This window comes from Eriocheir sinensis, chromosome 8, assembly GCF_024679095.1.
Source record: "Eriocheir sinensis breed Jianghai 21 chromosome 8, ASM2467909v1, whole genome shotgun sequence".
Taxonomy (NCBI): Eukaryota; Metazoa; Arthropoda; class Malacostraca; order Decapoda; family Varunidae; genus Eriocheir; species Eriocheir sinensis.
In genome coordinates, this window is record NC_066516.1 from 19428711 (window position 1) to 19442838 (window position 14128).

The 14128-nt window shown below is 43.4% G+C and overlaps 1 protein-coding gene across 2 annotated transcripts in view; it reads right to left on the minus strand.

Annotated features, from left to right (window-relative positions):
• LOC126995643 (atrial natriuretic peptide receptor 1-like) overlaps positions 1-14128 on the minus strand; it is a 173398-nt gene that overhangs the window by 134863 nt on the left and 24407 nt on the right. For both annotated transcript variants that reach the window (XM_050855382.1, XM_050855381.1), the window contains exon 3: positions 2670-2859. In XM_050855382.1, the coding sequence (XP_050711339.1) occupies positions 2670-2859 (190 nt within the window). The remainder of the gene's footprint in view (positions 1-2669; positions 2860-14128) is intronic.

Consider the following 14128-nt stretch of genomic DNA (forward strand, 5'->3'; position numbering starts at 1 on the left):
GCGCTCACCACTAGTGCTCCTTCTCCTTCCTTACTGCTGCTTCTCTCTCCCCGATAGACCAAATTACGGTGGTGGTTTTCTTTCATGGTTGATCCCTTGGAGAGGCTGCTAGATACACTATTACCTGGAAGGGCAAAAATAAGTAGCTCTCCTCTTGCTAAGCCTTCAACGTATTTATTTTTTTCCAACTTTTTTATCTTGATCTAATAATTTTCGTATATTTCTTTTTCTTTTCCTTTTTTCCTTTTCTTTTTCTCCTTTTCTTTTTTTTCTTCTTTCCTTCATCTCTTTTATTCTGATCTCGTCACGTTACACGCCACTTTCGCTATGAGGCTTTCCTATAAATATTTCCGTCATGCTATTTTGCCTCTCTTCTCCGCTTTTAGTAAACATTTTATACTTTTCCTTCATCTTGCTGCATGATGTCTGGTCTTGGGTTTCTATTTCTAGTTCAGTTTTCATCGAAAGAATGGGAAACTCTACAGTGAGTCCACCTTTACCAAGAGAAAGAACATCAGACTCGTTCTAAAATAAAGACCGTGAAGATGCTGAAGAAAATATTATACGTCAGTTCACCTTCTTTTTCCATCTCAGGTGACTGTCTCTACATGAACGTCTTGCAGCACCTCCTTTCCACGCCTATTCCCTCTCCAAAGTTCCTCAATAAGCGGTTTGAAGGCGCCGCTCCGAGGGTCCTTTTCAGATGACCTTACACTTCATTGGAGCGTTCCCTTGCTTTCTGAGAACTTCAAATTTTAAAGATTGCCAGGTGAGTTGTATTCTCTCTCTCTCTCTCTCTCTCTCTCTCTCTCTCTCTCTCTCTCTCTCTCTCTCTCTCTCTCTCTCTCTCTCTCTCTCTCTCTCTCTCTCTCTCTCTCTCTCTCTCTATCTATCTATCTATCTATCTATCTATCTCTCCAGTAGTGTTTCCATTCTTTTAAAGCGACAAAAAACATCCAGAAAAGAAAATAAGCAAACGTACCCGTCACCTCCACCACCACCATAACCACCACCACCACCATAACCACCACCACCACCATAACCACCACCACCATAACCACCACCACAGCCGCCGCCATCACCACCACTATCACCGCCACCTGTCTAATGACCTGTCCGCTGGCCGCCGCCGTAAAGGTAAAAGTTGCAATAACCGACAATCGCTCCGCCTGTCTCGCCCTGTCAGACTGAAGGCAAACGATGAAGCAGAATAAGAAAAATGTGATGTCCGCGCCAATCCTGCCTGGACGACGCCATGAAGCCTTCTTCTTCTTCTTCCTTCCCTTTCTCTTTTTGTTTTTGTTCTTCTACTTCCTCTTCTACTTTTTTCATCTGTTTCTTTCTCCTTTTCCTCCTCCCCTCCTCCTATTTTCTTTTTCGTCTTCATTTTCATTTTTATTTCAATCATTTTTCTTTTTCTTCTTTTCTTCGTGTTCTTTTTTTTTCTTCTTCTTCTTCTACTACTACTTTTTCATCTGCTTCTTCTTCCTCCTCCTCCTCCTCCCCTTCCTGCTCCCCCTCCTCCTCCTCCCCCCTAGCCCTGAGTTGTGCAGAGGCGCCAACGTCACCGTCTCCTCCGCCCCCGCCGCCAAGTCAACCCGGAGACGAAAACAAACGAAGAAAATAATAGAAAAACGCAAGAGGAGAGCCCGGCAAGACACGGCCCAAATCTTCTTTTAATTAATGAGGCAGGAGGAGGAGGAGGAGGAGGAGGAGGAGGACGAGCTAGAGTGGCCAACTAACGCAAATCTTTCCATTCGCAGAGTAATTTGCCGTAATTGTTTTTCTTCTCTCTCTCTCTCTCTCTCTCTCTCTCTCTCTCTCTCTCTCTCTCTCTCTCTCTCTCTCTCTCTCTCTCTCTCTCTCTCTCTCTCTCTCTCTCTCTCTCTCTCTCTCTCTCTCTCTCTTGTCCACTCTTCCATTATTTTTTTTTCTTTCTTCACGATCACTAAAGTCGTTTCTCTTACTAACTTTTCTTCCTCCTCTTCTTCCTTTTCTTGTTTTTTCTTCTCCTCTTTCATCTCTTTCTCCTTTTTTTCCCTCCTATCTGTTTTGCCTGACCATATAAATCCTTCTTCTTCTCCGTTTATTTTTCCTCCTCCTTTTCTATTCATATTCTTTCTTCTTCGTCTTCGGGTGCTCACTCTTCAACTCCTCCTCTTCCTCCTTTCCTCACCATTATTTTTCACGCCTCTCCTCATTTCCTTCCTATCCTCCTCATCTTTCTATTTCTTCTTCTCTTCCTCCACACCCTTCAACTTCTTCCCATACCATTATCTTTCTTTCCTCTTCCTCTTCCCTCTCATATCCTCCATTTCATCATATTCTTCTGTCTCCTGCTCCAGTCCCTTCAACTCCTCCTCCCTCTTCTTCCTTTACCTTTACCTTTCACTCGTCTCCCTCATTTCCTTCGAATAAATAAATGGTCATATTCTTCAACATTTCTGCGCTCAAGTACACATACTTGACAAGGCTCTCCTATGATATGTGGGTATTTCCAGGGGTACTTTTATGACCCTTGTGGTAGTTTGATCCTTATTCTATACTTTGAACCTAAAACAAAGACTTATTAGAACCCGACTGATTTTCTTTTTGGCCTCTAGAAATTGTTGATGTGTGAGCCGGAAGCGTCTGAGAATACCGACCAGAGTCCCAAACCGTATACTCACATCCAAAGGTTCTGTTCCACATGTTCTTGATGATGTGTCGGCCGTCCCTGATGGAGCCGTTCTCTTTCAGCGTCGTGTTGAGCGCCGCCGCGTACACCAACAGCCCCTCGAAGAAGCCTGCCACGTACGCGTTCACGGTATCGTCTTCGTAGGCTGAGTATTCGAACTCCTCCCGAGCTATCTTCTTAACCTGCAAACCAAAGAGAGAGAAAGGTTGTTCATCTACACTGTGGGGAATGTTAGGTGTGTGACGTTATACATTAGAAAGGTGGAATCATTGTCGTTGTATAATTTTCAGGTCTTTCCTAACGCTGAGAACTTAAACAACTCGGCCGGTATCCTTTATATAATGCAAGCCAGAGATATGAAGGTTGTTTTTGACACTGCAGGGAATGTTATGCATGAGATTTAACGTGTAAAAGATAGGAGGAGGAGGAGGAGTGGGAGTGGAAGTGAGAGTAGTGGGAGTAGTAGAAGAAATAGTAGTGATAGTAGTAGTAATAGTAATAGTAGTAGCAGGAGGAGACGGAGGCGGAGGTACCGAAACTCCTCCTGCGCGTCTTCTTTGCTTGCATCCCGAAAATAAAGATAAATGTGCTGTGAAGTTTAGGTATGAGACGTGACGTGTAAAATAAAACATGTAAAACAGCATCTCGTCCCGCACCGCCTTCACATCTGGACGAACTAATGAAACCAAATCAGCCAAAGGTACACGTGTCGCTCCACCAGGGAAGTGCCACAGTGCCTCCAGGTCTGATGCGGTGTTGAGGCGCGAGGTGATGAGGTCGATGTCACCTTGTAAGATTTTAAGAGGTTTCGTTTTCTCCATGATTATTTTTCATTTTAATTTTTAGGTTCTTTTCTTACTTTTTTCTTTCCCTTTTTCTTTTCTTTTTTTCTTGGTACTTTTGCTTTTGTTTTTGATTTGTTTTTGTTTTCATCTTTTCTCTTTTTTCTCTTCTCCCACTTTCATTTCTACTTTTTCCTTTTTTGTTTTTATATATTTCTTTTTCCTTTTCTGTTCCTTTTCTTTTTTCTTCTTTCTTCTTCCCTTTTCTTCTTCTTCTTCTTTTTCTTCTGCTTTTTCTTCTTCTTCTTCTTCTTCTTCTTCTTCTTCTTCTTCTTCTTCTTCTTCTTCTTCTTCTTCTTCTTCTTCTTCTTCTTCTTCTTCTTCTTCTTCTTTTTTCTTCTTCTTCTTCTTCTTAACTCCGGCCCTTCTAATATATTTTCCACAGTGACCCGTGTTCCCTGCCTTCTCTTCCGTCTCCAGCCTCAATGCTCTTCTGTAAGTAATCTCAACCCATTGCTCATTTTATGCTCCTCTGTCAACTTTCCCTTCACGTCGGCTCCTCGTCCTCCCTTCCTCTCGCCTCCTGTCTTCCCTCCGTCCGGCTAAGCCTTCGTAAAGCTCCTGCGGATGGACACTCTTTTGTTCCGGGAAATTGCATGCGGTTCGTCACAAAAGGCGGAGAACAAGGACATATTGAAGCCAGAAGTGACGGGAGGAAGGACTTGCTGGCTGGATGGATGGATTGATGTACTGGCTGACTGGCTGGCTGGATGGCTGGCTGGCTGGATGCATGGCTGGCTGACTGACTAACTGGATGGATGGGTGGGTGCAGGAAAGGGTTGAGGTAGAAGAAGTTTAAATATTGGTGGTGTCTGTGGCTGCTGGCTGGGTACGAGGAAGAGAAGGGATAAAAAGGGAAAATTTCAAGACAGGAAAGTGTAGAAGGTAAAAAAGACGTGACGGTAAGAGAGGAAATGATTCTGGGAAAATCTCTCTCTATCTCTATCTCTATCTCTCTCTCTCTCTCTCTCTCTCTCTCTCTCTCTCTCTCTCTCTCTCTCTCTCTCTCTCTCTCTCTCTCTCTCTCTCTCTCTCTCTCTCTCTCTCTCTCTCTCTCTCTCTCTCTCTCGTTCAGAGCAGCCTCGGTGCTCAGAATTAACCTTGCTTCTCTACAATGCTTGCAAGTACTCTGGAGATATGCAGCGAAGAGGAGGAGGAGAAAGAGGAGGAGTAGGAGGAGGAGGAAGAGGAGGACGAGAAGGAGAAGTAGCAGAAGGAATAACAACAAGGAGCTCCTACCCGTTTATGTCCAAACACACACACACACACACACACACAACCTCCATATTGCAGTGGATAGCACGCTTTGCTCATAACCGAGAGGCCCTCGGTTCTATTCCAGGGTGAAGTGGAGACGGATGGGCAGTCTCCTTTCATCCGTGCCCCTGTCCACCCAGCCGTGAATGGGTACCGAGTGTCAGGAGTTGTCTCCCGCTTCCCGTGTTTGTTTGTGTGTGTGTGTGTGTGTGTGTGTGTGTGTGTGTGTGTGTGTGTGTGTGTGTGTGTGTGTAATTCACCTCTTGGTCTGCTGCGGGTCTCTCTCGAGACAGACAGCCGTTCCCCTACGGAAGAGCACAGATATCGTAGTAGCGATCTTTGGGTGGGACTGAGACCAGTCACACACAACACACCGCGACAACGAGGTCACAACTCCTTGCCTGACGTCGCGTACCTACTCACTGCTAGGTGAACAGGGGCTACACGTGAAAGAAGATAAACCCAACTTATCTTCACCCGGCCGGGGAATTGAACCCCGGTCCTTCTGGTTGTGACCCAGACGCTCTACCCCTGAGCTACCGGGCCGTGTGTGTGTGTGTGTGTGTGTGTGTGTGTGTGTGTGTGTGTGTGTGTGTTATAATAATAATAATAATAATAATAATAATAATAATAATAATAATAATAATAATAATAATAATAATAATAATAATAATAATAATAATAATAATAATAATAATAATAATAATCGGTTTATTTCGGAGATGGCAGCCGTTAGGCTGAAAATGTACATATTAAGATTACAAAGTGTAACTATATAAAAATTACAATATGAAAGGGGTGTGGGGGTAGGTAATTTACAGTAACGGAGGGAACGTTGTGGTGATGCTTGAGGGGTGAGGAGGTAAAGGAGTGCGGTGTGGTAGAGCGATGAGGCGGGAAGGTAATCCTCTTCTGGAAGGCGAGTAGGTGTTAATCCGTGTGTGTGTGTGTGTGTGTGTGTGTGTGTGTGTGTGTGTGTGTGTGTGTGTGTGTGTGTGTGTGTGTGTGTGTGTGTGTGTGTGTGTGTAATAATAGTAATAATAGTAATAAACGGTTTATTAAGTGATTGCAGCTGTAAAGCTGAAAATATACATGTTAAAAAATACAATTTTGAAATATAATAGTAAAAAAAGGAAAATGTACAATATGAAAGAGTATGAGGGGTCTGGGGTGGTGGGGGGGAAGTTGAGGTGGTTGAATGCAGTCCGTGGTGCGGTAGGGGGCGGTGTGGTTTTCCGGGTGACGGGTCAGGTGTGAAGCCCCAGGTCAACCCCAGGTCAAAAAAGGGTCAGGTCGCAGATGATGGCAGGGGCGCAGGTAGATGTGGTGTCGGCCGTCACTCAGCTTAGGGGCATAGCGATGGCGAGGCAAAAGGGACGGCTGCTGCCCGGCTGCTTTGCGTTGTTGTTTCTTGTGGAAACAAGTGCACAGCCTTTGATGAAGGTAGGGAACATCATCCTCAACCTGAGTGACGAAGCTCCAACACTGAACACTGCACAGTCACCTGAACTGACCTTCCCCAGGCAGCCTGTGCCTAAGCAGGATGACCGTTCCAATCCCTCAAGCTTCCGTCCTATAGCTTTACTTTCCTGTGTTTCTAAAGCTTTTGAATCAATCCTTAGCCGAAAGATTCATAAGCATCTATCCACTTCTGACCTATCTGATCGCAAGTATGGATTCTGCAAGGGGCGTTCTACTGGTGATTTTGCTTTCTTAACTGACTCCTGGTCATCCTCTCTTAGCCGTTTTGGTGAAACTTTTGCTGTTGCCTTCCATCTCGAAAGCTTTTGACAGAGTCTGGCACAAATCTTTGCTTTCTAAACTTCCCTCCTACGGTTTCTATCCCTCTCCGTAGTTTTATCTCCAATTTCCTTCCGGCCGTTCTATCTTTGCTGTGGTAGACGGTCACTGTTCTTCACCTAATCCTATCAACAATGGTGTCTCACAGGGCTCTGTCCTATCTCCCACTCTCTTTCTGTTATTCATCAATGATTTTCTTTCCAAAAAATCTGTCCTATCAACTCGTACAGAAGACTTCCCCAACAGGAGCTACAAGACTCCAGACGGGAGGCTGCAGAGCACTTAACCTCAGACCTTGCTATAATTTTTGATACGGGAAGGAGTTACGTGGTGTTCTTCAACGCCTCAAAACGGAATTTCTCCACCTGTCAATTCGACAGAATCTTCCAAACACCTATCCCCTATTCTTCCGCAAGACTCAGGTGTCACTTTCTTCCATACTAAACATCCTCGATCTAATCTTAACTCAAAATCTTAACAAGAAACTTCACATCCCCTCTCTTACTAAATCAGCTTTCTCGAGGTTGGGGGTTCTGTGTCGTCTCCTGCAATTCTTTTCCCTTTTCCAGATGCTGTCCATATACAAGGGCCTTCTCTACTCTCGTATGGAGTAAACATCTCTTGTGCGGGGGAGCTCCACACACACACGGAGACGGATGAGCAGTCTCCTTACACCTGCGCTCCTCCCCACCCAACAGTGCATAGGTATTGGGTATCAGACGGGGGTTGTGTTCTTTCGAGGGTGGTGTTCAAGCGTTGCCAAAGGCGAGTAACCCAGGAGTGAAAACTTAAGGCTTTCAGACAATGGGCACATAAGCTTGTAGGTCAGTCCAGGAAGATACTAGGAAATGAAATGCAGAATACTCCCCGCCAAATACACACACTAATCGGCTTCATGGTTAGCCATGTAGGTTGCGGCTTGTGCCGTGGCGGCCTGTGTGCTGTGGCGCAGCATGCTTCCTTACGGTGCAGACGACTACTACTACTGTTCCTATTACTACTACTACTACTACTACTACTACTACTAATACATTCATCTTGTTACAGGGCAGTGATAAGCATGTCGTTGTCATGTAAATCTCATGTACTCTTTTTTTTCTTTAATGAGTTAATTTAAAAAAAAAAGCCAAATATATTGTGTGTGGGTAATCAACCAGAGTGACAATCCATAATTACTGGGTTTAAGTTTCGGAGAATATGGTGATTCAGCAAATGACATTTGATGCGCCGCGACTGCTAAATGATTTATTCCCATCAAATTGATGTTCCGAGTTTGCAAACGAAAATGAAATATCATCGCGTTGGGTGTATTCATTAAAAGACTTTCGTTCAGTCAAGCTTTTGGTAAATATTATCATGTTCAGCTACCCGGTTAACGCAGGTAAATAAATATAAGATGCATTAAAACTACATTATATGAATTATAAGTCGTTAGAAAATAAACATACCTAAATATTCACGATAATAGAGACAAGTGATTATGTAGAGCTGTGGAGAGCCAAGATTAGGTGCTGACGAGTGGCGGGGCGGCGCATGTGTGAAGCGGCCCGCCCCAACACACCTTCACGCTACACACACACACACACACTCACACACACACACACACACACACACACACACACATACGAGCGGTGGAAGTCATTACGTTCAACAAAAATGTATAATTTATGAAGTCCCGTCTCATTACCCGGCAACAGTTTGCTACAATGAGGCATTCACAGCTTTTTACTAATCGCCCGCCACGGCCACGCGCCGCTCGCCGCTAATATGCCATTTTTTTTTCACTCGCTGTTTTTCTTTAACTGAACCTCATTAAGTATGCGGACACTAACGAGGAAATGATTTTATTCGAGCTGCGTTGTAAATAAAAACAAAAATGGAAAACTTGTAGTAATTTCGGACTCGTATTTATCCTGAGGTTGGTGAGTTTGTCGTACACTAAATGTAGAAGCTTCAGCAATTGCTTACTTGAGGTTTCATAAATGTCGCAGTTCGCATAATCTTAGTGGCGTGTCAGTAACAGTCTTGGATACGGCAGTCAGACATCTGGTCCTCAGCGCCGCAGCTTGGATGTGTCTTCCATGCTCTTGTTACTTGAGTCAGTCTCGTTAGACATGTACTTAACCCCAAAACAAACCAGGAATGACAAAATGTTCGCAGTAAGGTATCCAAGTTAAATAACAAGTTTGTATAAAATAATTGCCGACTTAAGATATGTATAGAAAAAAAATCTTTTGAAAGTCTGCCTTCGTTAGTTTTAATAAGATTCCCCTCTTCGACGAGAACCAAAGGTCGCACGGGGTCCTATTTTTTTTAAGGTCAAGTTTTCATTTAATTTGAGGTGTTTATTTTTTCTTACATGTTGCTTTGCATTTGTTTCAAGCTCTAAAAAGACTTTTCGAGTAAAATTTGCAATACTCATCACTCACCGCGATTAATTTACACCCATTATGTAGATATATGCTCCTCTTCCACGCTCTTTGCTCACATAATTGAAACTCACAGACAACCAACAAACTTCAGGCCAAGGTACAACAACCTATCTACATCAAATAATAAAAAAATGGACGAGAAAATAAACAAAGAGAGAAAAAAATAGAGCATAGGATAGCGCAATGCAAAGCCGGGCAAAGTTGCTGTCACACAAGCTTCAAGCATATTAGTTTTGGAGAGCGGTTTCTGTGGACAATGGGTGACTAATGTATACTGCGTCACACAGGAAGGGAGAATGCGTGGCTCGTGGCAGCGGGAACATGAAGCCAAAGAGAACACCAGAGAGAGACACGATAACGAGAGCGAGATGCTTTGTGTTATTTGGCGTAGCTTGAAACATGCATAAAACAGATGAAACAAGGATGGTGGAGATGAAGTGGTGACGCGGTAGTGAGATAGCTGGTGGCCTAGTGTCTTTTTGTGGCCTAAACTACTTAAAGAAACATGTATAAGCTGGCAGAAATCTGAGACTAGTGAGGAAGAAATATACGAGGGGGTGAGTAGTGAGAGGGTGAAAGGGAGGAGAGTGGAGGAAATAGAGACGGGTAGAAGGAAGGGATAGTGCAGAGAAGAGCAGGAAAATTGGGAATAAGAGGAAAAAGGGATGGATAAGATGCAGGGAAGGGGATGAGGAGCAGGAGGAGGGAGAAAATGTGTGTTGGTAGAAGATGAGAATGGAGAAGGACGGTATGGGAAGTGAGATGAAGAGATGGGGGCATAGAGATGGATGAGAAGAAATGTGAAGAAAGGGAAATGGGTCAGATAATAGTCAGAAAATCGAAAGAAACGAAGGGAAGGGGCAAGGTGGCAGTGTTGAAGAGGTGAAAGAGGATAATTACCTGTACAAATAATTCACAGCCTTTTACATTATCATTTTCATGGCTGTAGGTGTATCATTCGTCCACTTGTCTCAGCTTTTTAGCAGCCCAAGAAAATAATCGGTCATCATAAACAAGAGTCTTCGCAACTGAAGTGAAAGCATCATTCACTGACAGGAAAATTTAGTGCCTGTTTATCTCAGCTGGGCCTCACGAGCGTCTTTTATCGTTTTATAATTTTGGGCATGCCTATTTGTTAGTGTTTTAGGGTCAATGATGGCGACGGTTTTCACGCAAGGCAATCGCACGTAGTCGTTCTGATGTAAGCGTAACGTCCGTTCAGTTTCAGCTATTTATTAGGAACAGTACTCATGGTTAATCAGTCAGCAAGTACACTACTAATGCAATAACCCTATAATTTTTTCCTTTTGTTATTCCCTTCATTACATGGTATTTTTTTCCTATTACTGCTTTCCTTTGAGGTCACACTTCCACTCAGGAGTTTTTTTACTATCCTTTCTTGGTTTCCTGTCAAGTGATTCTTTTTCAGTTTTAAACGTTGTTTTCAATCCCCGTAACATTCTGCTCAAACCCGTATTTTTCTTCCGCTCTTCATTTCGTGGTCGACGGAATCTCCTGAAAGGTCTTTTGCAAGTCAGAAGAAAAGCCACCACTGGTGCACCTCGTCTCTTCCCCGTGGCTGCGGACACAAAGAGGAAGGACTCGGCTGGTGGCTTGAGCGGGGTTGTGTGTGTGTGTGTGTGTGTGTGTGTGTGTGTGTGTGTGTGTGGAGGGAGGGAGGGGGGATGTTGGATTGGTTTGGTTCAGCCGCGTGACGGGTGCAATAGTGCGCCTTGATACGCTCTCAGTCAGGGACCTTTATTGTACTTTTTAATATTTTCTAGTTTTGTTTTTAAAACAACATTGTTTTTTCGTGTTGTAGATGTTGAAGAATTATGCATACCCGCTCATCACTGAGGCCCCGTGCAATGGATTTTAATTTATTGCTTGAAGTTTCAAAGTTCGGTGAAACAAACTTATTGACTAAATCAGCTTCATGCGCTACATCCTAGCCCTAAGGATTTAATAGTGTTGAAAAAAAAATTAGAAACTCAATACGACGTGGAATGAGTTAGTTCCTCTTTGAACAGAAAACACGCAAACTCATTAGAAAAACGCTTCCCAAATATTCAGTGCGGTAATCGTCCGGTGATCGTTTCTTTCTTGTTTTCTTTAACATTCAGCCTCTTCCAATGGGGTCTGGTATAACAGATGAACAACCGAACCCCGCAGAAAGCGAGAACACCGAATACTCAAACAAGGGACTGAAATAAATCGACGGCCATGGCAACACGAAATCGTTTAAGGATAAGATGACAGGCGGCGGCGGCAGTCAGGGAGATGGGTACGGAGTGACGCATGGTGGAGGGGGGGGGACCGAACACAACAACAAAGAACAGAAATGTGATCATGGAAAAAAATAATAGCAACAACAACAACAACGATGATAACGATAATAATAATAATAATAATAATAATAATAATAATAATAATAATAATAATAATAATAATAATAATAATAATAATAATAATAATAATAATAATAATAATAATAATAATAATAATAATAATAATAATAATAATAATAATAATAATAATAATACTGATACATCCGCTTCGATATTGGGACTGCCACTGAGTTTTCCTCCATTGCCAACCCTTGTTAATGTGATGAGTCAATCCACCCTCGGTAATAACTAATTTTACTCCCTTCTCTTCCACCCTGAACGTGACAGATTATCATGAACTTCATTTCTTGTTCTTATACCTTGTCGCAGAGCCTTGCATCCCGAAATAATAGCCTCTGAGTCACTTCTGGTCTCGCTTCTCCCCATAACTAACTCATGGGCTGACTCACTGACTCACTGTTTGGGTTCGCATCCCTCTCCCCAAGGAACGTGCCGCCCCTTCAGTCCTCTCGTCCATCTTCCTGCTAACGAGGTGAAGGTGAACCTGTCGCTTTCCATTTCTTTTCTTTTTCACATCTCGTCTCTCTTTCATCTCTTCTGTCTTGTCTCCCAGAACTTATCTCTTATATTCTTTCTTTTCTTCCATTCCATCTCTTTTCTTCCCTTTTTTTCACATCTCGTCTCTCGCATCCTTCATCTCTTCTCTCTTGTCTTTTCTCAACTCCTTTCTTATTTCTTAGCTCTTCTCTTATCTCTTCACTTCTTACATCACATATTTTTCTCATTCCTCTATAATCCTACGTGCTCCACCTCGTCTCACCTCGCCTTTTTTCACATCTCATCTCTCCCATCCTTCATCTCTTCTCTCTTGTCTCTTCTCAACTCCTTTCTTATTTTTTCTCTTCTCTTATCTCTTCAATTCTTCTTACTTCACCTATTTTTCTCATTTCTCTACTCCTACGTGCTCCACCTCGTCTCACCTCGCCTCTTCTCCCAACCCTTCATCTAGATTTATGACTTACTCCCGCCGCATTATTATCATTCTCCTCACAGTGAGCTCCCTCCCTCGGCTGCTGCTTCCCGGAGGTCCTCGTTTCTGATATTTGTATACGTGTGTGACCCCGGTGAAAGCCAGGCCTCTGATTGTTATGGAAATTTTATACTGACGGATGGTGGCGTAAAAAAAGATTGTGGCTGCTCGCGGCTGTAGGGGTGGGGGAGAGGTGACCCAGGAGAGGCAGGTAGAAGAGAAAACAGGAGTGAGAGGAAGGTGAGGGATGGGTAGAAAGGAGAAGAGGGTGAAAGGGAGGGACACGTGAACCAAAATGGAGAGAAGGGCATCGCGGCACGTGTGATGAAAGGGAGAAGAAGGGGAGGGAAGGGGCAGAAGGGAGACCAAAGTACTGGAAGCAGGGAGATACCAAAAAAGAGAAAGGGGGTGAGGGGTAGAAAGGAGGTGAAGGGGGTGAGAGGGAGAGACACGCGAGCCAAAATGGAGAGAAGGGGATTGCGGCATGTGTGAGGAAAAGGAGAGGAAAGGGAGAGAAGGGGCATGGGGGAATGAGATGCTGGAGGCGGGGATATACAAGGAAAGAGAAAGGGGAGGGCGGGGTAGAAAGGAGGTAAAGAGGGTGAGAGGAAGCGACACGTGAGTCAAAATGGAGGGAGGAAGGTAGAGGCAGGTGTGATAAAAAGGAGAGGAAGGGGAGGGAAGGGGAAGAAGAGGGACTGAAGTGCTGGAGGAGGGGAGATAACAGAGCACCCTTATCTCTCCTCCTCTCCGCTCCTCCATCCTCTTTTCCTGTGCCACATGACTGATGGGGTTCGTGGGAATACCCGTTTATTTTTATTTTTAAGGGAAACAGCGAAATGAAAACATGCTAAAAATGAAATAGAAAGAAGGATAAAAGTTAATTCTTCACGAGCAGATTTTACGCAGTTTCTAATCATGCACGGATCCTTCAAAATCAGGTGATCTTTGGGTTTTGTTGTAAATATTGTAAATTAGAGGTTTGAGTTAAATAGATTTGTTTTTGTATTTTGAGTGTTTCCTTGCTCTCTACGATTCCTTTTCTTTGCCGTTCGGTCAGGGAAAACGAACCTGGAAATTAGGTCAGTCCTATCCAGATATATTTTCTTGTATATTTCATAATTTTGTTCAACACATTAATATGCTTACTTGCTCCCAAGAATCCTGTACCACACGTAACAGTTGGTTAAAACATTTACTCTTAGTTTGTGAAATATTTAGTTTATACGGAAGCTGGTGAAATGATGACCGGCGATTTTTTATTGTCCTGAATAGATGCTCAGCTCGAAGATAAAACTCAGACAACTAGACTAAGGTAATTAGGAGTAATATTTTCACTTCTTGCCGACATTACACTTGCGGTTTTAATTAAAAGCAGGATGCTGAACGTTAACAGCGGCAACAAGAGAAATTTGTGGATATATTCAGTACAATTGACAAAAGGTTTAGGTGCACTTTTGTTATGCGAAATATATCTAACGAAGCCAGCAACCCCCTCCTCTCAATCCCTTCTTATTTTTTTCTGGTGTTTCTTTCTACTTCCTTATTTAATGGGTTTCCTCTAGCTGTTATCAAAACCTCATTTCTGAGCCCCATGATATTATTTCAGTCACGCGTTCTTCCCCAAAAATTCTTTGATAAAAATAAGAATCCCTGAGTAAAGTGTTGGCTGCCGCGAGGGTTTAGTTTTAGTCCCCATTCCTGGCCCGCGGCACACCAACGCCCTCTGCCCGCCACTGCCC